Source organism: Hemicordylus capensis, chromosome 2, assembly GCF_027244095.1.
Source record: "Hemicordylus capensis ecotype Gifberg chromosome 2, rHemCap1.1.pri, whole genome shotgun sequence".
NCBI classification, from domain to species: domain Eukaryota; kingdom Metazoa; phylum Chordata; class Lepidosauria; order Squamata; family Cordylidae; genus Hemicordylus; species Hemicordylus capensis.
Window position 1 is genome coordinate 39302241 of NC_069658.1, and position 27182 is coordinate 39329422.

Genomic DNA, 27182 nt, shown 5'->3' on the forward strand with positions numbered 1-27182 from the left:
GCAGAGGAGCAGCAGCTGGAGAGGGGGCATGCCTCCTTCTCCTGGTTGTGTGGCTTCCCAAGGCATCTGGAGGGCTACTGTGTGAAACAGGGTGCTGAGCTAGATAGGCATTAGGCCTGATACTTTCCCCCAAAAGGCCCATGGATAGTGCTTGCTTACTTCAGGCGCAGGCAGCACCACACAAGAAGCAGACAAGCAGGTGATACCTGTGTATCTTCAGGGGTCAAGAAATGTTGGCTCTATTCAGCAGCCAGACAAAAAGCTTTTACTCATTGAGCTATATTGATACATTACTCATCAGGATTTTTTCACTCGCCACAGACAAGTAGACTAGTGGATTTCCTGAGCCCTGTGATTCTTGATGAATCTGTAAAGTCACACACCTTCAGGCTTTTCTACACACATCCAGAAGCTTTTCCTTTTAATGAAAAGCTGAGGGTTGGGTTTTGTTTTTGCTTTTTAACCACAAGAAACCATTACAAACTGCAGTAACTAGCAATTATACTGCATGCATTCTCAGTGCAAGTTTCCCTGCAAGTTACAAACATTTCAAAGCAGAATATTTAAGAAAAAATCATCCCACGAAGGGTAAAGGGATGGGAATGGAGGGGAACAGATGTATCTTCTTGACAAGAGGTTGGTGGGGTTGGGTGAATCATTTTTTTAAAAAAATCTTAATCACACGTAACATAATCTTGGGACTGCCCCAATTTAACATTAAATGCTAAATTTATTGTTAGCAATTTATATTCAGGTGTTTAAGCAGTGGCTAGTTTTTGACCTTCCTCCACCAAGTCTGTGTGTGTACCAGCAATTCTAACAAAGACAAGAGCTTGATTCAGACGACATTCAGACCTGGATACAGGCCCTTCAAATGCATGGTACAGACAGGAAGTGTACTTCTGTACCTGCACTTAGCATAAAATGTGAATGACTGTACCTGTGTACAGATCTGTACCTCTGTACACTCATTGTACAAGTGTTGAACATAACAAGCAAATGGGCCTTTGCTTCTGAGGAGAGGGTTGATAGGAGGACGTGCTTGTGCACACAGAGAGGGGAGCTGGTCTTGTGGTAGCAAGCATGACTTGTCCCCTTAGCTAAGCAGGGTCTGCCCTGGTTGCATTTGAGTGGGAGACCACATGTGAGTACTGTAAGATATTCCCCCTTAGGGGATGAAGCCACTCTGGGAAGAGCATCAAGGTTCCAAGTTCCCTCCCTGGCTTCTCCAAGATAGGGCTGAGAGAGATTCCTGCCTGCAACCTTGGAGAAGCCGCTGACAGTCTGGGTAGACAATACTGAGCTAGATGGACCAATGGTCTGACTCAGTATACAGCAGCTTGCTATGTTCCACACTTCTGTGCGCATGTAAGCGCTATAGTATAGAATCTTCTCCTCTCCAAGATAGCTCCGCCTTTGGTTTCAAGAATCTGCTGCTGGCACCCTTGAGCAGAATGCTTTTCAGCAATCTTCCCAGCGCTGCTAGACTGGGCGGGCTGAGACTGTACGTGATAATGGCAGGCAGGTAGGTCAGGAGGGCTTGAGATGCCGGCACTTGAGCGAAGCTGTCTCTCGCCGGACCCTCCGCTGCAACTTGGGGACCAGCAAAGTTCCCAAACGCGGAAAGACCACAGGAGGAGGGGACACGCCACCCGCCACAGTTGTGTTCCCTCCATGGTCTTAGAAGGGGCAATCCCCCAGTAATAGCATCCAAGATGTCACCATGAGGGTTGCTAATCGTCCAGGAGTAACCTGGCGTCTCCAGGAATCAGCATCCATCTCCAGATGATTATTGGAGCTCCTGAGGATGTTAATAGATTGATGATGTGAAAACTATTAGAAAAATCCTCCAGGAATAGCTTAAGTCGGGGTTGGCAACCCGAACTCCCGCGGTGACTCTGCGCATGTATGGCAAACAGTCAGAGACCCCATTAACAGCAAAGGCGGCGCTGACTATTTGAACTTTTGGACGAAATGCTCGGCAGGGAGGGGAGTAGCATCCTGGCTACCAGACCATCCTCACGAATCCCCCTCGCCAAGTTCCCAGTCTCCAAACTAATCTCTTCCTGTAAGGCTTCGCTGGAGGCTGGCACAGCCGGACCCTATTTCCAGTAAGGGCCTATTGGGTAATATCAAGGCAAGGGTATCCCCGAGCATGTGCAGAGCGCACCTTGCCCCAATATATATAAGGGAGGACGGCTAGAAGTGCAGACACAACTCATACAGTGGACGGAGCCCCAGCACTCAAGCGTGATCTCTTCCGAGCCACCGGTTACTTACCAGCCGAGTCGCCCGATAGGGCCCAGGCCCCACAAGTCGGGGTTCCATGGGCCGCCACGACACAGCGACACTCATAACAGCGGCCTGTTTCCACGGCGACCGGCGCACAAGCTACAGCACCCCTTCCAGGCAAAAGTTTGAATCGGAAGCGAGAAAATTCTGATTGGGCCGAGTTTTGGTCACGCGGTTCTTTGGAAGCATCCGATTGGAGGCGGCTCTTTAAAGAACGCATCTTAACCTCTCCCCTCCCTAACGGGTTAAGGGGGGCGGGGAATAAAATATAGGTCCGCCTCCGGCACATGTTCTTTCCACCCCCCCAAAGTGATTGGCTACCTGAAAGAGATTCCCGCTGTGTGTAAGCACCCCGTGTTTTACGTAGGAGGCGATAGTGACCAATGAGCTTCCATTTCCTCACTCCATTGCTTGGCAACGGCTGCGAGGAGGGAGAAGACAACAGAATAACGAGCGTGTGACGTATCGGAGAACTCGGACTATCCCTATTTGCTTGCGGGCGGGCCAGTTCTGAAGGGCAGCCCCTTTAGCCTGCTGCAGTAAAAAAGAAGACTAACTAATTTATTTTGCTGTCACCACCAGTGATATAGTTGCAGAATTGCAGGAGCTCTCCCTGACAGCCCCCATGGCCATACCCACCCCAACAGCCAGAGAAGCCCAGGAGTACCAGCGCTCCGTCCCTGTGTGTCCCTACCCCCCCCCCCCCGCCCCACACCACCACTGGATCGCCTGCATGAAATGTCCTCGGTAGGTATATGCACACCTACTGGTGCATAGGAAGAGAGGAGTAAAACTCATGTAAACCGAGCAGGCGACTAGCTATGAAATGTAATATGCATTGTCACAGACAAATGGTGGTGAACTGCAACGCCCATCATCCACAGACAATGTATTGTGGCTGGGAATGATGAGACTTGTAGTTCAGCACCATCGTCAGGAGGACCACAGTTAAGGTACTCCTGATGACACTATAATGGAAGGAATTCGTTTTCTCCAAGCTTTCACTACACAGCACTCCACTCGCAGCTGTCGCAGGAGTTCCGCTGCCAAATCCTGGACATGCAACAGCTAAGAGAATTAATTATATAGATTTTCAGTTTTAACTAGCTTTAGTAGTTCAACCAAATGGCATGAGAACAGTGGCCTAGATCCACACATCCTCTTGTAATTCCTCTCACACAAGCCCTGCTCCATTTCTACCAGTTACCTCACTCTTCTGCTGCAGCCTTCTGCACCATAGAAAATGCCACTGCAGAGAGTTTTCCAACCCACACCAGTGGTTTTTAGAGGCGCTAGAACAGAAGAAAATTCACTTGCACTTTTTAAGATCCAGGTCAGTTTTGCTGCCACCTCACTTTAAAAAACCACACACACACACACACACACACTTCCATGCCATAAGAAATCTTAAAGTTACACAACAATTTTTCCAGACTTCAGAATCAGTCTTTAATATGGTTCAGTTTGTATAAAACACATTAATTGTTTTTACAGTATATGTATTAACAATGAGGTCTATAGCCCACATAGATCATTCAGGAAATTGTATTCCATCAGTTAAAAGTAGACTGCAGTCCTGGTAAGTCGTGACATTCATTAAAACAAATGTATCTTTGTCAGTGTTCAAAGTACTGTAGTATACTTATCAGACACACTTCATATTCATAATGAATATTTGTGCACAGAGTGCCATTAAGTATTCATTTCTTTGATACATTGGGGGGAAAGTCTATGTACAAGGTTGCTAAAAACTGCAGTCAGTGGTTTTTAAGCAGTAGGTTTACCCTTCTTCCTACATAAAGATTAAATCCCAAATAATTTATAATAAAAATACATATTTTCCTTTTGTTTTGGAAAGTCATATACAAAACACATAGTGTGCTGTGCACCAAAGCATCTTGATTGTCAAGTACTACAAGTCAGAAAAACACATGCGTGTTTCTGGCAGAGTGCTTTATTCAGCTTTGTTTTTGCTAATCCCATTTTTCATAACCTTTGGCGGTCTTTGGCCTCTTGTATAAGCATGGTACCAAAAATGCAGAAACAGGATTAAAAACAAAAAGCCATATAACCAGATGATGAACATGAAGATTGGATACTGATAAGGGCAATTATCCATGAAGTAGATTTGTCCTATGTGGATGGTAACCATTAAGAACTGGATCTGTAACAAAAGAGGATGAAAAATAATCAGTCATAGCATACAGATAAAAAAGGTAAGGCAGTGTGAGGAGGAATTAGAAAGAAAGGAGATGCCCAAAGCTGGGAGCTCTTGTCCTTCACTCCTGAAAACACCATTAATGGCCTGAGATAACAGTAATTTGTAAATCTTATGTTATTTGTTTATTTTTAATACTGTAAACTGTATTTGGGGGCCTTTTGTCAAGGCAGAGAGATGGCATAAAAATGCAACAAACAAATATTTCCCTATAAAGCAGTAAGGATAGTCCTACAAAACTAGACAGCTTGTCCAAAGCAGAAAAATATTAATAAGCAGTGTTCTAATAACTTCAGGTTGCAGTTACCTGTAACTTTGGTTCTTCTAGTGGTCAATGGGCTATGCGCCTGCACAGAGATCTCGTCGGAACCTAACAAGCTCAATTCTCCTGCTTTGGATGGGAACCCTGCCCACAGCCACTATATGCAGCTGCACCTCTCCTCATCACAGTCACAGAGTCTGGCTTCAGGAGACTCTGCGGGGAGGATGGGAGGGTGTGTAACAGGACAGATGACCACTAGAAGAACCAAAGTTCCAAGTAAGCAACCTGTAGTTATTCAACGTGGTCTCTGTCTTTCACACCAATGTGCGCATAACAAGCTAGCACCCAAGGAGGGAAGAAACAGAAACAATATGTAATCTGCCAGAATTATTTATTTCAGAAACAAGTACATCAACTGAAAATGGATGGCAGGACACTCCTGCCAAATACAACATTATTTTGTGCCCCAGCATCAATAGCATAATGGCGGATAAACGAGTGGAGCAAAGCCCAAGTAGCCTTGGATGACTGCATCCAAGGGGACTGCACGATCAAAGGCAACAGAGGCCGCCACGGACCTGACCGAGTGCGCCTTAACTGCTTATGAGCCAATTTATAACAAAGCTCAATTGTCGAAACTATCCACCTGGATATAGATTGAGCAGAAACTTGGAGACCTTTACGTGGCCCATCATACAGAACAAACAGAGAAGCAGTTTTTCTCCACCCAGCAGACCTCTGGACATAGAAGGATAATACACTCCTAACATCCAAACGATGTAATGTATGCTCTGCATCAGAGGAAGGGTTGTGGAAAAATACAGGCAGAGTGAGTGGGAAAGAACAATGAAACAGGGAGACCACCTTAGGAAGGAATTGGACATCCAGCCTGAGCACAACCTTGTCCTTTTGAAATTGAAGGTATGGCAGATCAACCCTCAGGGCCCGCAATTCACTCACCCTCCTGTTTTGCCACCTGTACAGCCTCGTGGAGGAATACCTTATCTGGATTATGCTTGTCCTGTGGCAGAAGATCCAGAAAGGGAGCCACTTTTCCCCACAGAAAGTGGTTATAATGGGCATTTTAGGCCTGATACTTGGCTACCCTTAAGTGGAGAGCTGAGGCCTAGTAAAGCCTCCTCCCGAAGGAGTTTTCTGCCCTCCTTCTCACCCGGTGCCAACTGGCTGTGGCCACTGGTCTTTTGCAGAGATGCTTCTATGATGATAGAATTAGGGGTGGGATGATTCTTTAGAAAGGCCGTATCATCCTGCAGCTGCACCCTATAAAAATTCTCCAAGCAACTATTAGGTTGAGACAGAGTCGCTGGCTTCTTCCAATGACCTCGCATGACCCCCAACAATGCAGAGTTAAGGGGTAAAGTGGCCGGTGCCTTGGCCTCCACATTGATAAGGCTAAACAATGGGTCCAATTCCCCTTTCTGTTGCGTACTGAGGTTCACGCCCAGGGCCGAAGCCATGCAGGCCACATATGCAGAGTACTGCTTAAGGTCCCCCGATGGAGAAACAGGCTTAGAATCCGACTGTATGTCCAGAGGAGACGAGCCCCAGGAAACACCCTCCGATTCTGGAGAGCTAGGATCACTCTCAAAGTCAGACTTGGGAGAAGCCAAAGAATCCTTGGTCAAGGCTGCCAAAACTGTAGGGGATTCCGGCTTGCTTCCCCTATCATCCAATACCGAGGCAGGAAGCTCTGCAGGCTGCACCTGGGCAGGCAGCAAAGTTTGTTGCAGAACAGGAGCTGTAGAGGGTGAGTCATGCCACACAGGCCGATCTCAAGGGGAGCCTTTTGGGAAGAGAGAGCGCAGCCTCTCTTTGGAGTGTGCGGGGGGCTCATGCCAGACCCGAACATTTCCAGGTCTCCCATATGCGGGACCATCCGGGTATTGAGGGACATAATGGGGCCTAGCATAGTCCGAATAGTCCAAATGATAGTCTACTTGGTATCGCCCATAAGACCCTGAGTCCCGGCACCAAGCACCATAAGAGGGCTCAACCTCATCCAAGGGCAAACTGTGCTCCAGTACACAGCACCGATCCGCATACATGGGCTCACGATGGTCCTAGTCCCGATCCTGTCTGTAATCAGAAGAGCGGTCTTCCAAGTCCCAACAGGAGCTTCAATCCCTAGGAGGGAGATGCTCCTGGCGCCGTCAAGGGGAAAAACGACACTGAGGCAACCACAGTGCATCTTCTGCAGACTTGTCCAGTGAATAGGCTTCCTCCACAGATGAAGTGTATCCAGGCTTATCCATCGCCACCGACTGTTCGCTACTCAAGCGGGCACGATCAGGTGTCATGTCAAATGAATTCCCAGCCAGTGGTGAGCTAGGCTGAACAGAAACTGAAGACTTCGGTACTGGAGGGGCTGACACCCCTGTTGATCGATCCAGGGACGTGTGATCCCATCCCAAATTCAACTTAGGCTTCTTGGCCAACAGGCCCTCTGACGTAGAAACCGACACAGCCTTCTTCTTCGGTATAGGAGGGAGGTGTTGACCCGCTGGCAAACTACGATGTAACTTCGACGCCTTCTACTTTTTCGGTATCGACGCCGAAGGAACCGGAGAAGGTTCTGGCACTGCTGGAACAGGAGACTTAGGGAAGTCATCAGAGCACACCAACCCACTCTCAACTGTAGAGGGGTTAGCAATGGGAGACGCCGAAACCGGTACTGAGACCAGGTTTTCAACCTCTACAGGAGCGGATTCTGAGTGCTCTGACTGTACCGAAGAAGCCATTTTAATGGATTGCTTCAATGCTAAGGCTTCCGAGGACCAGAGAGCCAAGTCCCACAGGGCTGCGCGCAGATGAGAAGCCCTATTCTTGTAAGCCTGCTTCGTAAACCTCTGGCAATGAAGACAGGTCTAGACAATGTGAGATTCCTCCAGGCACAAAAGACACTCAGTATGAGTATCGGGGGAAGGGACCTTAGATCCGCAACGAACACATTTCTTGAAGTTCATCGTGCTCAGCATAAACGGCGTAGGCCGACCAGCCACCAAGCTCCGTCCCAGCCAGGATCGGAGCTCCAAAAAAGGGGAAAACCCATTAAAAAAACAAAATGCCAAGGAAAAAATGCTACTAAGTGAAAAATAAGAAAGAAATAAGAAAGAAAGCAGGAAGAAAACAACAAGGGGATGGATTATAATCCTACTCGTTGCCAAGCTGCAGATTCCACAATGCTGACTGAAGCGCAGACGACGAAAGACTGAGGTGATGAGGAGTGGCGCAGCCGCATATAGCGGCTGGGGGTGGGGTTCCTGCCCAAAGCAGGAGAATTGAGCTTGTTAGGTTCCGACGAGGTCTCTGTGCAGACACATAGCCCATTGGTGTAGAAGTACAGATGACCACTAAAAGAACTGCTGGAATAAAGGTGGAGCTAGAGAGATATATCACTTCTGGGTGAATTACAGGGTGTCTATACTCTGTCTAATGCATTAAATCAGTCACCAGCTATATCATCTCACTGGAACCTACAGCACTTGATAGGGGGCTCAACTGTTGAGACTGTATGAGAAAATAGAAGGGATTTCATCTTCTTGTTCACAGCTAGTTACCAGGAGCTTTCCCAGACAGCAGGCTTTACCACGGGTTTTCCAAGAGGTTTTAGTGAGAGTTCAAAGTTGCCCAAAAAAAACCGATGGAAAAAGGGAGGGTTTTTTTTACCCTGAATATAAATCAGGCTGCACTCTTAACACCTGATGAAAAACCCGAATTGTGTGTGAAGTACTCCCTGATAGCTTGCATGGACTTTGGGGTAAGTTTGACTGATATGTGAATGCGCACCTACATTCCGGAAGGGATGCGAACAAAAAGCCGGATGTGAAAAACTTCCAGGTGGAAAAAACCAACAAAACATTTTTCATCCCTTACAAGCTGATTTGCTAAAAAAAAAAGAGGGGGGGGCGGGACTCTTGGTCATGAACAAAATCAACACAAATGAAAGGATCACCCAACTAGACTTTTGAAGATGACTCCTTAAAGAAATAGTCCACATTAATTAATTATTTTATTTATTCAATTTATATGCCGCTCTTCCTGAAGGGCGGTTTACATTAAAATCAAACACACAGAATAACGCAATTAAAACCAAGAAACATTTAAACCAGATTAAATCTCATTAGTCAAAGTTAAAACTAGATATTAAAGCCAGGCTGAAGAGATAGGTCTTTAAGGCTCTCCTGAAGACCTCCAAGGAAGACAGTCTTCTTATATCCATGGGGAGTGCATCCCACAATTCAAGGGCAGCAAGTGAGAAGGCCCAATCCCAGTGTCAGGCCTTCCTGTCGGCTCCCAGTGGGGTGGGACACTTACCCAGCTGAGAGACAGACGAATCAACAGCCCGGATGAGCTCGACCCAGTACAAAACTGGAGGCGCCCATTCTTGGAGGCAAGGGAGGACAACGAAGCTGGGAGGGCACCTGGGCCAGAGTGGCCCGATGGGCCATTGCCTGGCTACAGCCAGGAGCTGGTGAGCCATGCCCCTCTGCAACATCCCGGTGTGATGATGTGGGGAGAGGGGGTATGGCCCTGGATAGCAGCCTGTTTAAAGGCTGTCAGGCAGAATGAAAGAGGGCTGAAACAGTGGGTTGGGGAATGGTCAGGAAAGGCGACAGCTGATTACATTGTATATAATCAATATTGAAGCTATATAATCGGCCTTGGGCTAGTGATGAAGAGGCCAGTGGAAATGGAGGGTGGCAGCCTGTATGGGCTCCTGGTGAGGATCAGGGCATTCCCTCTCCCTGTCAGGTGAAGGAGGACCAGGGTGCTGCTTGAAATCCCCTTCCTAACCTTCTGGGGCCTGTGTGCTCTCTGGTGTAAGAGACCTGCCAAGGAGGAGAGCCACACCCTGGTTGCCACCAGATGAAATGGTGGAACTTGAAGATGGATTCCTCCTGAGGATCTCAATGAGTGGTGGGGATCTTGTAGAAAAAGGTGTTATCTCAGGTAACCCAGACCGAAACAATTTAAAGCTTTAAAAGGTAATAACCAGCACTTTGTTCCGTACTTTACCCAGAAACATATTGGCAGCTAGTGCAACTTTTTAAGAGCAGGCATAACGTGGTCTCTCTGGAATACCCCAGAAATCAATCTGGCTGCTGCATTTTGAACTGAAGTTTCCGAACTGTGCACAGAAGCAGTCCTACACAGAGCACATTGCAGTAGACCAGCCTGGAAGTTACCAGCTAGTGTACCATTGTTTTCAAGTCATTCTCCTCAAGGAATGGGCAAAATTGTTGAATCAATCACAGCTGGTAAAAAGTATGCCTGGTCACAGCCTCAACCTGAGACAACAGAGTAAGACCTGGATCCAAGAGCACTCCCAAGCTATGAACCTGTTCTTTCTGGGGGGAATGTAAACTTGTCTAGCACAGGAAGATCTAATTCATCCCTCAAATTCTGATCCCCCACAATGAGCACCTCTGGCTTGCTTGGATTCAGCTTCCATTTATTATCCCCCATCCAGCCCATTACTACCTGTAAGCAGGCATTTAAGGGGCTAATGCCATTTCCTTATATCTATGACAAGGAGAAATAGATTTCAGTGTCATCAGCATATTGATAACACCCAACACCAGATTCCCTGATGACCTCATCCTATGGTTTCATGTAGATGTTAAAAGATATTGGTGCCAGAATTGAGCGGAACCACTGTGAGACCAATCTTAACCAGGAAGTGGTCTGTCTATGACAATGGGGAAACTACAGGAGACCTAGCCATAGAACACCCCCCTGATCTGAGCAAAAGACCAAATCCAGCATGTGACCAAAAACATATGTAAGTGCTATGAGCTGCAGCAGGCAAGCTAGTCCCAAAGTGGACGCTGAAATCACCCAGCAGCAAAAGCCTGGGTGACTCCAACACCAACTCCGCAACCAGCTCTATCAGTTTTGTCAGCTCAGTGAAGGAGTCTGTTTAGCAACAGGGTGGATGGTACACAACAGAATCCTCAATCTATCCCGAGTCCCCAACCTAAGGTACACACACTCAAAATAAGTAAATTCTCTCACAGGAATCCTGATAAGGGAGATGTTATTTTTATGGTCCATAGCTACTCCCCCAGCCCTCGCCACCCACTTCTCCTAACCTGATCAGCAGCAAAGTACCCTGGGGGAAAAGGCTGGCCCACACAGGACCACTACCCTCCCCCAACCAAGTCTCAGTTACACAGGCCAGGTCATCTCCTTCATCCACAATCAAATCGTGTATGATTTCAATCTTATTTTGAAACAACCTAGCATTACAAAGGAGCATGGTTAGGTTCAGTGGGGAGATAGAACTACGCCCCGAGGCCTGAGCACTGACAGGGCAGCCAGAAAGGAAAACAGTAATAAATTACTGGACTCCCTTCCCCTGTAACGGCATGCTGGCCTGCAAATACCCAATCCTCTATTCTGCACCACTACTGAAATAGCTGCCCCAACCTCATCGAAAGCGTACCCTGCTCTATCCTTAACAAGAGAGCCGAGACACATCCCAGTAAACAGCCTGGAACAATCCACTAAAACAAAACCAAAAAAATCTAAAAACTAAAAATTTATTTCATTATGGACTCAGCAAAAACAATCCATAGGAGATGCTTGCATCTTAACTCAATCTCTTTTTGTAATATGAAAAGGAGATTTATTTATTGACCAATTTGGTCTGGATTATAATTTTGGATGAATTATGGACTTTGACATCATTTCTAACCTGTCGCATAAAGAAGCTTTGGTTATTACTTGTCCAATAAACTTGAGTAGTCTTCAATAATGAATTTTTTTTTAAGGGTACTAGGCTGTTCACCTGTTAGGTAGGGATGTGCACAAACTGGTTTGGCGCCTCCTTGGGGAGCATCAAACGGCTCGGGCACCTGCAGCCAAACCAGTTCGGTGGGCTGTTCCCTTGAGAAGCAGGTCCTTACCTGCTCTGCTGCCATCCGGCTACTTTTCCAGGCACGGTGCTCTCTCTACCAAAGGCACTAGTCTGCAGGTCTCAGGTGCACAAGTCTTACTACCCCAGAATGAGACACTGCACAAGTGTGGATATACTACAGAACAGTACCCCCACCCGGAGTTCCTTCTAACAGGGATCCCCAGATGTTGTTGACTACAACTCCCAGAATCCCCAACTGCAATGACTTTGCTTGGGGATTATGGGAATCGTAGTTAGCAACATCTGTGAAGCCCTGTTAGAGGGAACACTGTCCCCATCCCCCAAAATGAACTCCTTTTGGAGATGTACCCCAAGATGAAAGTCAGGAGAGAACATGGCTCAGTGGCAGAGCATGTGCTTTGCATACAGAAGGTGCCAGATTCAATCCTTGGCATCCTCAGTTAAAAGGATGGCAGGGCTGGAAAAGACCTCTGTCGGCAGTATTGCCGGCCCACAATACTGGGTGAGAGGCAGGGGCCTAGCAAGGTTGGAGGTGACATTAGGAGTGACCCTAGGTCCTCCGGTCTTGAAAATGGGCCCTCCCCAGTGGCCATGCCCCTGACGCTGATGTGAGGAAGAGAAAGCAAGCACGCAGCTGGCGAACAAAGCCCTAGCAGCTGGGAGAGGTGGGCGGGAGGCATGTCTGCCACGCCCCTTGCCCTGGTGCCAGAAGCACTCTGGAATCAAGCGGTGTGGCTGGCGTGATATCACCCCTGGTAAGATTATCTGACTAATGGTCTGAGCAGCTTCCCAAAAGCCCTGGTCCAGGCAGAACTTATTTTCTATAGACATGTTGCCAAAGTGAACCTGAGCAGGTATTACAAGTCCTTTTAAATAAATGTTGCATAAAACAAGGGGGCAGGTATAGTTAGATGCATCTAGTCCCCACTGAAACCAAATGATATGTGAACACCCATGCGCTTCAGACTAATTCATGGACTTACTTGTCTAACTTGTTCTGGATTGTGCCCATTATGCATGAGTCTGGTTTTAACAGTTTTTAAAAAATTATTTCTTGTTTACACAGTCAGACAGGTGTTATTGACTGGTTTGTTTTATCCAGACATCAAGTTCTTCCCAAGGACCTGGGATGGCTGGATTTTATCATCAATACTGTTGGTTATTATAGATATCGTCGCATTATTATTATTACTATTATATCTATATCCCACTCTTCCTCCAAGGAGCCCAGAGTGGTGTACTACATACTTGGGTTTCTACTCACAACAACCCTGTGAAGTAGGTTAGGCTGAGAGAGAAGTGACTGGCCCAGAGTCACCCAGCTAGTACCATGGCTGAATGGGGATTTGAACCCAGGTCTCCCCGGTCCTGGTCCAGCACTCTAACCACTATACCACGCTTATGCTTTTGTTTTTAAAGTTCACCGCTGTCAATTTTTGGATATGACAAAATGCTTGCAGTGATCCTAGCCTGTCTCAAGATTCTAAGGATCAAAGCAAATAAGAACCAGCCTACTGAAAGAGTAAAAGTCGTCTAGCTCAGCATCCTGTTTCCCACGGAGGTAATGCTTCTGGAAAGCCCACCAGCAGAGCATAAAACAAGGGCAGACACCGTTGCCCTCCAGCTGACGACTTTTACTCTGTTTCAGCAGGCTGGTTCTTATTTTCTTTGATCCTTAGAATCTTGAGACACGCTAGGATCACTGCAAGCATTTTGTCTTACCCCAAAATTGACAGTGGTAAACTTTAAAAACAAAAGCATAAGAAAATATCTGTTTAAACCAGACTCATACATAATGGGCACAACTCCAATCTACCCCAGACATAGTCAGGGATAATGGGGGCTGTAGTCCAACAGCAGGTGGAGGGCCAAAGCTGTGAAGCCCTGGCATAAAATCAATACCCCTGCTAAATGAATAAAGAGACACCTTTTAGAGCAGTGTTTCTCTTATATTTAGTAAAGGGAGAGCAACTGGTCCTATCCAACCCCAGCATAGCATCCCTCCAGTGGCTGTTGCTGGTATCTGTGCCTTATGTTTCTTTTTAGATTGTGAGCCCTTTGAGGACAGGGGACCATCTTATTTATGTATTATTTATTTTTCTATGTAAATTGCTTTGAGAACTTTGGTCGAAGAGCGGTATATAAATATCTGTAGCAACAGCGGCAGCCCCACTGTTCTCTTCCACCCACCTCCATATAAAAACTAGCATTCAGATCCACACTGGCTGTGAATGAAGGTTGTAGTCTGATATTGTCACTAATAAATACCAGGGCCGACAAGGACCTGCCCTCCATGAAGTAACAAGGTTGTGTTTACCTGTAACCACTGTTGAACGTACCAGCTGATTAAGCTACTTGGTACATATCAGACCATTGGTTCATCTGGCCCAATATGTTCTATACTGATCTGCAATAGCTACCCAAAGTCAGGCTGAAGCCTTTTGCAACTTTGTTTACCCAAGAGACTTTTAACTGGATACCAGGGACTGAAGCTGGGACCTTCTGTGTTCAAGTCTTTAACTGAGCTTGTGGTTCTTCTTTCCAGCTATCCAACCACCACTGGGTTCTTCTGAAGTTAAAGCTAAAAACTAAAAAAGCTAGAAACTTATTGAAAAATCTCCAGGCCCAAGTGAGAACATAGCTTGCAATCTAAAAGCCATTGGGACAATGATGTTTACCTTATAAAACTGAAAAGATTCCTTTGCGCACTTGGAAATAGTCCAATATAAATTACAGAATATTTAATCCACTATCAACATTTGCAGCAAGTGGATGTGGTCTTCTCTTTTGGAAAAGCCAAACTAAATGGTAGCGGTAAAGGAACGGGAGTGGTGAGGGAGTATATAATTTGTTCAGCAAGCTTCTAAAGACCTCTTATAGCATACGGGCTAGTTACATAAGCATATATTTACCGTATGCACCTCCGAGGTTCAATGGTTGACATCCAGCACAGCATAATGTGAGTGGTGCTGATCCACCAGCACTGCTGAAGGTGCACAGTAAAGCACTGGCAGTGTTGCACTCTTGTGCAAGAGTGCAAAAACTTCAATTAGCGTGCCTACACTCTGGAAGCACTAGTTAGATCAGAAACACACCACTGATGGTCAAGTGACATACTTCCAATCTAACAAGCACTTCTGGAGTTCAGGCCCAGTAATCGAACTATTTGTGCAAAAGCGCAACACCCGCAGTGCAAGCAGACTGGCAAAGCCCACATTGTGCTGCACTGGATGTCAGCCAGTAAATATAATCTAACCCTAATATCTTATATTTTCCCCTGATCATGTTCTCAAAGCTACTCACCAACTGCAGGGTTGTCAAATATTTTTTCCACCACAGGTACTTATGAAAAGCTGGTCCCAGTGTGCAAAGCCCATAGTAGCTGTACATGGCTATGTGCACGATGCAGTTCAACATGCCATGGAATGTCCCTAAACCACCTGTGGGGAACAAGATCAAGACTGAGTCAGTTGTGCACTCACCCAACGTACAACCAAAGAGCAACATAACCAAGACAGAGAGATGAGCTGTGAAAGGCCAAAACTTGAAGCCACCTTAGGTAACACAGTGGTGCAGTTATCGTTAAAGGCACACACACAGTTCTGTGACTCAGAAGCTCCATGCAACTTCTGTAGCATACATACGGTTCAATTGCAGCACTAGTACATTAGCACAAAGGAGACACTCTATAAGGGACTTGTAGTGGCATCAGTACATGTGGGAAGTCCTCCACATGCATTAAAATCACAGTGGTGGCCTCTGTTTCACAGAAGTATTTCATCAATAGACACAGCAACATACCACATGTCCCAAATACAAATCCTTTTATACAACCAACGCTGAGTGGGAAGACTGCAGGTTTTCAAGGATTTAAAAGTTTTAATTCACATCCAGTAATCAATCCAGGGGCTGGCAATAAACAAACAAAGAGTCAGCTCAAACTGCTACCTTGAAAATTATATCTCAAGTCCACAGATTGGAGCTATACACAATATGTTGCAACTAAAATCAGCCTAACTTGTACATCTTCAGATAAGGTGAATGTCAAAACATGCTCTGAAGGTCTTTGCCCAGTTTAGAATAGGGCTCTTCTGAGATTGTTATCTTCAGATGTCAACACCTGAACCAGTTTTTGGAAAAATTCAACATAGAAACTTGGAATAGGGCCAGGCTTATTTTCATTTTCAGGCTTCTTACTTTGTTGGCAACATATTTTTAAGTATTTCTCAACTCTCTCCCCACCCTCATTTCTACGAGAATACTAGTATTTTAATAATAGCCTGTGGAATGATCATTTCCCACCCCATTCAGCCTAACTTGCAGAGTCATGAACTTAAAACTATTCAACAGTGCTTTATTTAAAAAACACTATTTTCTATGTCAAGTAAATTAAGTATCTTTTTGTAAGAGGATTATATACTGTTGAAAGTCGTAGCTTTTGCTTGAGTCTCTTAATAGGATATGATCTAAGATGCAATTTCTTTTTATTTGATTGATTGATTAAGTGCCGTCAAGTCAGTGCTGACTCTTAGCAACCACATAGATAGATTCTCTCCAGGATGATCTGTCTTCAACTTGGCCCTTTAAGGTCTCTCAGTGGTGCATTCATTACTGTCGTAACCAAGTCCATCCACCTTGATGCTGGTCACCCTCTTCTTCTCTCCAACTTTCCCCAACATTATGGAGTTCTCAAGAGAGCTGGGTTTTCGCATAATGTGTCTGAAGAATGATCGTTTGAGCCTGGTCATTTGTGCCTTGAGTAAAAATTCTGGATTGATTTGTTCTATGATCCATTTGTTTGTTTCCTGGCTGTTCATGGTATACTCAAAAGTCTTCCCCAGCACCAAAGTTCAAACGTGTCAATACTTTTTCTATCTTGCTTCTTCAAAAGTCCAGCTTTCGCATCCATAGAGTGTCACAGGGAAAACCATTATCCGAATGATTCTAATCTTTGTAGGTATAGACACATCACAGCATCTAAATATCCTTTCCAAGCCCTTCATTGCAACCCTACCAGGTGCTAGTCTGCGGCATATTTCTTGACTGATGGATCCTTTACTGTTGATAGTCGATCCTAAAAGGAAGAAGCTATCCACTACTTCAGTGTCTTCATTGTCAATTCTTAGGCTGGTTGCTGTAACTGTTGTCATTAGTTTGGTCTTCCTTACGTTTAGTCGTAGTCCCATTTTGTCACTGTGCTCCTTGACTTTCATTACTAGAGCTTGCAGATCATCCGCATTCTCAGCTATCAGCGTAGTGTCATCAGCGTGGTGCAGGTTATTGATATTTCTTCCTCCAACTTTAAAACCAAGATCACTTCTTCCAATCCAGCTTCTCTCAGTATATGTTGAGCATATAAATTGAATAAAGAAGGAGAAATTATACAGCCTTGTCTTACTCCTTTGCCAATCTGGAACCAGTCTGTTTCACCATGTTCCGCCTGGAATGTGGCTTCCTGTCCTGTGTATAGGTTTCTCATTAGAATAATGAGATGTTCTGGAAAACCTATTTTCCTGTGGATATTCCACAACTTGACATGGTCAACGCAATCAAAGGATTTTCTGTAATCAATAAAGCACATATTGACTTCTTTCTGGTATCTTTTGGCTTTCTCAATTATCCAGCGTGCATCAGCAATGTCTCTCGTTCCTTGGCCTTTTCTGAAATCAGCTTGAACATCTGGCATTTCCCTTTCCACGTAGGGCTCTAATCTGTGTTGGATGAACCTGAGCATTATTTTGCTAGCATGTGAAATTAAGGATATTGTGTGATGGTTTGCGCAATCTGTTAGTTCTCCTTTCTTTGGTATGGATATGTAGACTGACCTCTTCCAATCTGTTGGCAACTGTGTTGTTCTCCAAATTTGCTGGTATAGTTTGGTTAGAGCCTTGACTGATTCTTCTTCTGTTGCCTGCCACATTTCTGTAGCTATTCCATCAATTCCTGTAGCTTTCTGACTTGGCAATGACCGGAGTGTTGATCTAACTTCATCTTCCCGTACTAGAGGTTCTTGCAAGTAGGGAATATCTTCTAAAGCAGTGTTTCTCAATGTTTTTGGAGTCATGGACCAGTACATTATTCGTGCACAGTTTCCCAGACCAACAGTTAGTAAGGGGGTCATCCCCCCCCACCCCCACCCCCAGGCACCCCCTCAAAAAAACGGGCAGCTCTCTGGAGCTCATTTCCAGGCAGCCATCACTGCTGGATAATGTTCATTTCAAGGAAGCGAAATGAACGTTATCCAGCAGCGAGTCCTGCCTGGAAATGAGCTCAAGAGAGCTCTTGGCGGCCCCCGCCGGCCCAAAATTTGTTTTTTAGGGGAGAGGTGATTTTTATTAGTGATACCTCATGGACCGGTACCCAACTCCTTGAGGACCGGTGCTGGTCCGCGGACCGGTGGTTGAGAAACACTGTTCTAAAGTATCTTGGATGTTGACGTCCCTGCTGTACAGATTTTCAGTATACTCCTTCCATCTCTGTTTGATCATCTCTGAATCAGTTACTATCTGTCCTTTGGCATCCCTTAACATAACAATTTGAGGTTGGAACCTCCTTCTGAGTTCAGAGATCTTTTGGAAAACTTGCCTTGTTTTTCCAACCTCAAGGTCTTTACAAATGTCTTTGTAGTACTGCTCCTTGTCTCTTCTAACAGATTTCTGAAATTCCCTATTAAGTTCCATCCTGAGGTCTTTGTCTTTCTTGACTTTGGCTTCTCTCCTCTTCTTGGCAATTTCCACCGTCTGTTCTGACATCCATTTTGCTTTCTTTTGTCTCTTGGTCTTTGGCAGTCTCTTTTCACATTCATCCTTAACTTCTTTGATTTAATTCTACAGTTCCTCTGGTTCCCTATCTATGAGGTTCAGAACTTCAAAGCGGTTTCTGATGTTCTCCTTGAAAATTGTGGGTACATTCTTAAGATTATATTGTGGAAGCTGGATAGCTCAGTTTTTCTGCTTTAGCTTTACTTGGAACTTGCACATGAGGAGTTCATGATCTGTTCCACAATTGGCCCCCAGCACGTCTTTGCTGTTATAACGGAGCTATTCCTCTTCCTTGCACCAGTAATGTAATCAATTTGATTTCTTTGTACTGCATCTGGTGATGTCCATGTGTATAGGCACCACTTTGGTTGTTTGAAGATTGTATTAGCAATGAAGAGATCATTGGCTTGGCAAAAACTAATAAATCATTCTCCTGCTTCATTTCTGTTTCCTAGGCCATACAGTCAGACTGTGTTTTCCTCCTTACCATTTCCAACTTTGGCATTCCAGTCTCCAGCCACCAGAATCACATCTTGCTTGCATGTTCTGTCAATTTCAGACTGAACTCTAGTATAAAACTCATCAACTTCCTCTTCTTCTGCATCAGTTGTTGGGACATAGATTTGAAAAACTGTCATGTTAAAGGGTTGTCCACGAAATCTAATTAATATGAGCTGTTCACTGACCGCATTGTACCCAAGTACTGTCATTGCTGTATACTTCCTGATTATGAAAGCAACACCGTTCCTTCTTTGTTTTCCGTGTCCTGAGTAGTAAATGCTATGATTTTCTGAGTGAAAGTGTCCCATTCCAGTCCATTTTAATTCACTGATTCCCAAGATGTCAATCTGTAGTTGATTCATTTCATCTTTCATTGTCTCGAGTTTTCCCATGTTCATGCTTCTTACATTCCACGTTCCCACTGTAATTCTGTCTTTGCAGCTTTGGATTCTCTTTTCCTGCATGGCAACAACAGCCGCTAGACGTCCAAAAAGCTTTAATCTAACCGCATCATAAACACCACCGGTACTCAGAGATCCTCAGCTCTTCCTCAGTGGCATGCTGAGTACCACCCAACTTGGGCCCATTATCCGGCACTACATTGACAATCATTCTGTCTTGTCTATCCATGTGGTTTTCTTGGTAAAATACAGGAGTGGTTTAGCATTGCCTTCTCCCGTGCAGTATGAAATGATGCCATTGTCGTTGTCACTGAAGTGATTGTCCGCCTCCAGCACCTTTCTATATCGCTGCTGCCCAATATAGGCGCCTGCTTGCTTTAGCTGAGCAGCTGTGATGACCTTCACGCTTTGGGTGACCCTGCTGCGAGTATACCTCCCAGCATACTTCACTCATCCCTCCCACGAACACACCCCATCCCCCACCATGATGAGGCAGCATAGCAGGACTTGGCAGGGTGTGTGTGGTTTTTTCATTCAAAAAGTCTTTAATAAAAAGTATATTTTGAAAAAGGTATTCTGCACTTCTCATTTCAGGAAATGCACATATAGGTTTATCAGGAAAAAGCAAAGAGGATAAAAATAAATTGGTACAGACATAGGAAGTAACTTGCCTAAGAAGCAAGAGACGGCTGGTTCAAATACCTGCTGGTATGTTTCCCAGACTATGGGCAACACCTATATCAGGCAACAGCAATATAGGAAGGTGCTGAAAGGCATCATTTCACACTGTGCAGGAGATGGCAATGGTAAACCCCTCCTGTATTCTACCAAAGCCAACCACAGGGCTCTGTGGTCGCCACGAGTCGACACAACTTTACCTTTACAGACATAGTATTGACTGGAAAGATTAAAGCAGGTAGTAGTGAAACAATATGCAATAGTAAATACTTCATACATTTGTTTCGAGGGTTGATTTTTTTAAAACAAGTTTTGTGTTTTTTTACAAATACAAATTTTGTTTACTTATATACTATTATTATTAAAGTTAAATAAGTTTTATCAATAATTTTAAAAAGATACCAAGAAGTGACAATTCAGTGCATACAGAACTGGCATGAATCCAAACAGATCGTTACGTGTGCTAGAAATTTTTCTGCAGAAAATTTTCTGGAAAATCTTCCAATACTTTACGTTTTCATGGATATTTTTCCATTTCTAAAATTTCTACTTGACTACTTGAAAAACTTTTGAAATACGATGGGAAATTAATATGGTGGAGTGTTGTTTTTATAAAAACCCTGTTTAAATAGGTCATGACATGTCAAATCAGGTCACAATCTATTTAGGACATCAGGGACATTTTCATAGCAAGTTCTTTCTTTCTTTCTTTCTTTTTTGAGGGAAAAACAATGCAAATTTTATGCAAATAGAAAAAATTTACATGAGGAAAATTTCTGGAAAAATTTCCAGTTTAGATTTTTCTGGAAAAACAACATCTCTGATATGCTTGTTTGGGGTCCTGCTCAGAGTTGAGAGGTACAGCAGCTCCTGGTTACAAAACTAGATTACCAAGAACTCCCATGTATTTACTGGCAACAAGTTAATTAAGTAGCTTTCATCATTATGCCTGACAAGGCTGTCTATTTTTGACATTAACATTATGTGCCGAATGGATGGTACACCACACTCGTGGGAATCACAGTTCTGGTTCAAGAGCATCTGTGCCTGTAGTTAATAATAATAATAATAATAATAATAATAATAATAATAATAATAATAATAATAATAATAATTTCTTGTTTACACAGTCAGACAGGTGTTATTGACTGGTTTGTTTTATCCAGACATCAAGTCCTTCCCAAGGACCTGGGATGCCAGAATTTTATTGTCAATGGTTATAGATATCGTCGCAGAATATAGGCTGTTCCCAGTAAAGCCGCTTTTTGTAATTGGCTGATGGTGATTTCTGTGGCCCCTATGGTGTTGAGGTGCTCTTCAAGGTCTTTTGGGACTGCACCCAGGGCGCCAATTACCACTGGGATTATTTTGGTCTTCTTCTGCCACAGCCTTTCAATTTCAATTTGTAGATCTTTGTATTTGGTGATTTTTTCTATTTCTTTTTCTTCTATTCTGCTATCCCCTGGTATTGCTATGTCGATTATTTTGACTTGTGTTTCTTTCTTCTCGACTACAGTGATATCTGGTGTATTGTGTGGCAGATGTTTGTCTGTTTGTAGTTGGAAGTCCCATAATATTTTTACATCTTCATTTTCTTCAACTTTTTCAATTTTATGGTCCCACCAATTCTTGGCTACAGGTAGCTTGTATTTTTTGCAGATGTTCCAGTGTATCATCCCTGCTACCTTGTCATGCCTTTGTTTGTAGTCAGTCTGTGCGATCTTCTTACAACAGCTGATTAGGTGGTCCACTGTTTCATCTGCTTCTTTACAAAGGCGGCACTTGGTGTTTGTGGTTGATTTTTCGACTTTTGCTCTTATTGCATTTGATCTTAGTGCCTGTTCTTGTGCAGCCAGTATTAAACCCTCTGTTTCTTTCTTCAAGTAACCATTCTTAAGCCTTTGCCAGGTCTTGGTGATGTCTGATTTTCCACTTATATTGTGTGAATATTGACCATGCAGGGGCTTATTTCTCAATTTTTCTGCTCGGTTCTTGACTTGTTCTTTCTTGTAGGCCTGTTTTGTTCCATTGGTGTTGAATAGTTTCGCGTTCTTGACCATTTGAAGTGCATCTTCTTCACTGTCCTTTATATATTCTTCAAGGCCTCTTTTCTCCTCCTCTACTGTTTGATGGACTTGCAGCATTCCTCTTCCACCTGAGCTGCGAGGGAGGTAGAGCCTATCGACATCACTGCGGGGGTGCAGAGCATGATTGATGGTCATGATTTTCCTGGTCTTACGATCTAGCGTCTCCAGCTCTGAATGGGTCCAGTCTATTATTCCTGCACTGTATCTGATAACAGGTATAGCCCAGGTGTTTATGGCTTGTATGAGGTTCCCGCCATTGAGTTTGGACTTGAGGATTTTTCTGACTCTCCTGATGTATTCACTTCCAATTCTTCTTTTAACTTCAGTGTGTGCAATGTTATCAGCCTGGAGAATGCCCAAGTATTTGTAAGGGTCTTTCTCTTCCAGGTTCTTGATCTTGCTTCCATTGGGCAGTTCTATTCCTTCTGTTTTTGTTATTTTCCCTCTGTTCATTATTAATGCAGCACACTTGTCTAGTCCAAACTCCATTGCTATATCGCTACTGAATATACGGACAGTATTTAGCAGTGATTCGATTTCTGACTGGGACTTTCCATACAACTTCAGATCGTCCATGTACAGCAGATGGTTGATTTTACTGGATGTTTTAGATGTTTGGTATCCGAGGCTTGTTTTGTTTAGTATTTGTGAAAGTGGAGTCATGGCGATTACAAACAATAGAGGGGATAGTGAGTCCCCTTGGAAAATGCCTCTTCTAATGCTAACCTGTCCAAGTGTCTCGCCATTGATTGTTAACTGTGTACTCCACATGCTCATTGCTTTTTTAATAAATATCTGAATGTTTTTGCTGACACCAGTTGTTCCTAAACATTTAAGTATCCATGTGTGAGGCAATGAATCGAAGGCTTTCTTGTAGTCAATCCATGCAACACTTAGATTTGTTTTTCTTCTCTTGCAGTTTTCTAAAATCATTTTGTCAATCAGCAGCTGGTCTTTTGTGCCTCTGTTGTTCGGCCAATTTCCTTTCTGTTCAACTGGAAGCTGTTTGTTAGTTAATAAGTGTTGCATCACTTCATCTGCTATTATTCCAGTTAATAATTTGAACATGGTTGGCAGGCAGGTCTATAATTACTTGGAACTGCACCTTTTGCTGGGTCTTTCATAATGAGATGAGTTTTCCCAGTTGTTAGCCATTGTTCAATATCACCGCCTTTCATAATGTGATTGAACTGTTTTGATAGTTGTTTATGAAGGCTTGTTAGGTGTTTAAGCCAGAAGCCATGCAGTTCATCGTCGCCTTGAGCAGTCCAATTTTTAATTTTCTTTGCTCTTTCACTTATTAATTCTGGTGTTATTATTAGATCTTGCATTTGTTGGTTACATTTTTGACCTCTTTCATCCAGCCTGCTTTTTTATTATAATCTATTGGATTGTCCCATAATTTCCCCCAGAATTGCACTGTTTCTTCTTTATTTGGTGTTTCTACGTTTCTTGCCGTTTCTCCTTCTATGCTTTGGTAGAAACGTCTCTGATTCGACTGGAATTGGAGATTCTGCCTGTGTTGTGTAATTCTGGCTTCATATCTGCTAATCTTCTTTGACACTGCTGTTATTTGCTGCTTTATTATTTCCAGGACTTCTCTAATTTTCCTTGAATCTAGGTGGTATTTTTGGATCAGATACTGTTTGGTGTTTTCATTCTTCAGCTTCTTGTCTTTCATATCTTTCAATTTACTAGCATCTGATCTAAGCCTGGAGATTTTATTTTCTAATCTAATCTTCCATTTAGGTGATGTACTATTTTCTTTTTTTACAGGTCCACTGATCTTATATCCGAGCTCTTGTGTTGTTATTGTTGCTGCACTGTACATTAGTTGGTTTGTTTCTTGCAAATTATTGGTTGTTATTTCTGCAAGTGCAGCATAGACATCTTTTAATGCCTGAGCAAGTTGTTTTTTGGCAACTGTTTTTAGAGCTGGAAGTCGAACCCTGGTGGTTGTTTGGTTCATGTGCTCAGTTATTTTTTGCTTTAGTTCTTGTTGCTTTTCTGTTAAATGGCATTCGGGTTTTTGAGGTGAAGGCAAAGGGGAGGTTTCCTGGTTTTGATTTTGAAACAGTTCAGCAACAGTGGCATCCTCTATTTCCAACACCTCCTCCACCTGAGCCTGAGCAACCTCTTCAGTTGGTGGTAATTCTTCTTCCATATCTTGATCCTGTGTTGCTCTTTGCAGTTCTTCCAGCTCTACTCCTGTGAATACTTTGTTTCTTATTATGAATCTTCTCTGGTCTGCTAGCCTTTGTTTTGTTATTTCTGTATCTGGATGCTTCTCTTTCCAAATTTGGTACATTCTTTTTAAATAACCTCTTTTTTAATAATAATAATAATAATAATAATAATAATAATAATAATAATAATAATAATAATAATAATTATTATTATTACTTCTTGTTTACACAGTCAGACAGGTGTTATTGACTGGTTTGTTTTATCCAGACATCGAGTCCTCCCCAAGGACCTTGGATGCCAGAATTTTATTGTCAATGGTTATAGATATCGTCGCAGAATATAGGCTGTTCCCAGTAAAGCCGCTTTTTGTAATTGGCTGATGGTGATTTCTGTGGCCCCTATGGTGCTGAGGTGCTCTTCAAGGTCTTTTGGAACTGCACCCAGGGCGCCAATTACCACTGGGATTATTTTGGTCTTTTTCTGCCACAGCCTTTCAATTTCAATTTGTAGATCTTTGTATTTGGTGATTTTTTCTATTTCTTTTTCTTCTATTTTGCTATCCCCTGGTATTGCTATGTCTTCAGTGTGCGCAATGTTATCAGCCTGGAGAATGCCCAGGTATTTTTATTTATTTATTTATTTATTTATTTATTTATTTATTTATTTAACACATTTCTATACCGCCCTAACCCAAGAACATTTGTAATGTTCTTTCTCTTCCAGGTTCTTGATGTTGCTTCCATTGGGCAGTTCTATTCCTTCTGTTTTTGTTATTTTTCCTCTGTTCATTATTAATGTAGCACACTTGTCTAGTCCAAACTCCATTGCTATCATCATCATCATCATCATCATCATCATCATCATCATCATCATCAATATAATAATAATCCAAACATACCCCACCTTTCTCCACAAGTTACTTGTCAGCTTAACCCAAGAAATTAACAGCAACCAAACAGCAGCAATAAGAGTAGCAAGATACCAGCACAGTGTAGTAGTCAGAGTGTTAGCCTAGGACCAGAAAGACCTGAGTTTGAATCCCCATTCAACCATGAAACTCACTGGGTGACTCTGAGCCAGTTACGTATCTCTCAGCCTAACCTGCCTCATAGGGTTGTTGTGAGGATAAAAATAACAAACTCCTCTGAGCTCCTCGGAGGAAAAGTGGAATATAAGTGTAAACATAAATAAAAAATGAAATGAAATAAAAGATCAAGGTCCGCTCCAGAGGGAAGGTAGGTGCCCTCAAAGAGTTTGCCCCCTAATTCTGTTTCATAAATATAATATGTGGGACCCAGCTCCTCCACCCGTAAATGTGCCCGCTCTGTACCCTCACTGAATCCCCCCCCCGTGCACCACTGAGCAAGCGATAGAGGGCGTGCCAAACAAATGACAATAGGAGCAAATCACAAATCAAAGGAAGTCAGAGAAGTCTTCCTGCAATATAAGTCTCGTTAGCTTGCACTTAAACACTGGCAGGGAGAACACTGACTTCAGCTCAAATTCCACCAAGGAAATTCTACAAAGTGTGTGCCACCAGAACAGGGCCTCTCACATCTCTATACAATTAGAACTCAAGGTGCGTCATTCTTCCACAGCTCTGAGATGTGGCCCAACAATCCTGAGCTTAGCACAATAAAAGCCATATCCAACACACCAAAGTGATGACAATATAAGCACAGCTCTTTGTTGCTCAATATGCTGGCCAGTTGAAAACCAGAAATGCAGTTTACAGAAAGCCACAGATAGAGCTGGTGTGCAAAAAGTGCTTGAGGGATATGCATTTGCATGAAGCTATTGAGCAGCAATATCCAAACTAGTCAAGCAGGGGAAACCTGCCCTATAAGCACCTTGCATAATTCCTTGAAGTTCAGGGAATATTTTTCCCAGTTCCAGCAGTCATGACCATGAGCAGAAGTTGTCACCCCAGCCTCTTCTATAATGAGGTCATACCATTTCAACACATAGTCACATTTTATAACACCCTCACATAAATCTCTCTCCACTGAAGCTAGAAATCAAGGGATAAATATCCTCCAGCATTTAGCAGATGATTAAAGGTTAATTATCACCCCACCCCCACAACTCATTTACATATGGGCTTATAGTGATATTAGCTCTCACAAAAAAGTGGCTACTTCAGATATATGATATGACAGGTAAGAAGGCCACACATATCAGGCCTGTAAGTAAGCACAAGAATGAGTATACTTGCTTTTTCTGGTGTAAGTAGCATGCAGAGGGAGAAACCAGATTGGGACTGGGGCAGGGCATGGGGGCGGGCTCCAGTTCCTGAAGCCCTCCCAATCCAGATTAACCCATAGGATTAATGCAGTCCAAATCCAGATTAACCTATGGAATTCTCTGCCATAAGACGTGGTGACAGCCAACAGCCCCGACAGCTTTAAGGGCTTAGATAAATTCATGGAGGACAAGTCTATCAATGGCTACTAGTCTGAGGGCTATAGGCCACTTCCAGCCTCAAAGGCAAGATGCCTCTAAATACCAGCTGCAGGGGAGAAAGGGCATGCCCTCACCTCTTGCCTGTGGGCTTCCCAGAGGCAACTGGTGAGCCACTGTGTGAAACAGGATGCTGGATTAGATAGACCTTGGGCCTAATTCAGCAAGGCTGCTCTTATGTTCAGATCACCCCTGCATGCTCCAGTCAACAGGCTTTTTTTCTGTGCATTATTTTTAGTTCTCCCCCCCCCTTTTAAACTGCTCATTATCAAGCATTTCTCTCTCACTGATTTGAAGCTTCATCAAACCTAAGACCTCTATGGAAGAGGGTTTGCTCCTACAGAACCTCTTGCCACCAGCTGTTTATAGAAGGAAGCAATCCTGATTGCAGCAGCATTGATCTAAAACGACACTTTTCGTTTTTTCAAGCTTGC

General features: G+C 43.7%; 2 protein-coding genes across 16 annotated transcripts in view; both read right to left on the minus strand.

The window, feature by feature from the left end:
* Positions 1 to 2586, minus strand: part of DEPDC1B (DEP domain containing 1B) — a 48849-nt gene extending 46263 nt beyond the window's left edge. Inside the window, exon 1 of the mRNA XM_053301319.1 lies at positions 2281 to 2586. Coding sequence (XP_053157294.1) covers positions 2281 to 2355 — 75 coding nt within the window. The 5' untranslated portion in view covers positions 2356 to 2586. The remainder of the gene's footprint in view (positions 1 to 2280) is intronic.
* Positions 2587 to 3715: 1129 nt separating this feature from the next.
* ELOVL7 (ELOVL fatty acid elongase 7) overlaps positions 3716 to 27182 on the minus strand; it is an 83910-nt gene continuing 60443 nt past the window's right edge. For 14 of the 15 annotated variants that reach the window (XM_053303979.1, XM_053303972.1, XM_053303978.1 and 11 more), the window contains 2 exons: positions 14977 to 15113; positions 3716 to 4456 (listed from right to left, as the gene is read on the minus strand). In XM_053303979.1, the coding sequence (XP_053159954.1) occupies positions 4247 to 4456; positions 14977 to 15113 (347 nt within the window). In that variant the 3' untranslated portion in view covers positions 3716 to 4246. The remainder of the gene's footprint in view (positions 4457 to 14976; positions 15114 to 27182) is intronic. The other variant, XM_053303985.1, reaches the window with a different exon arrangement.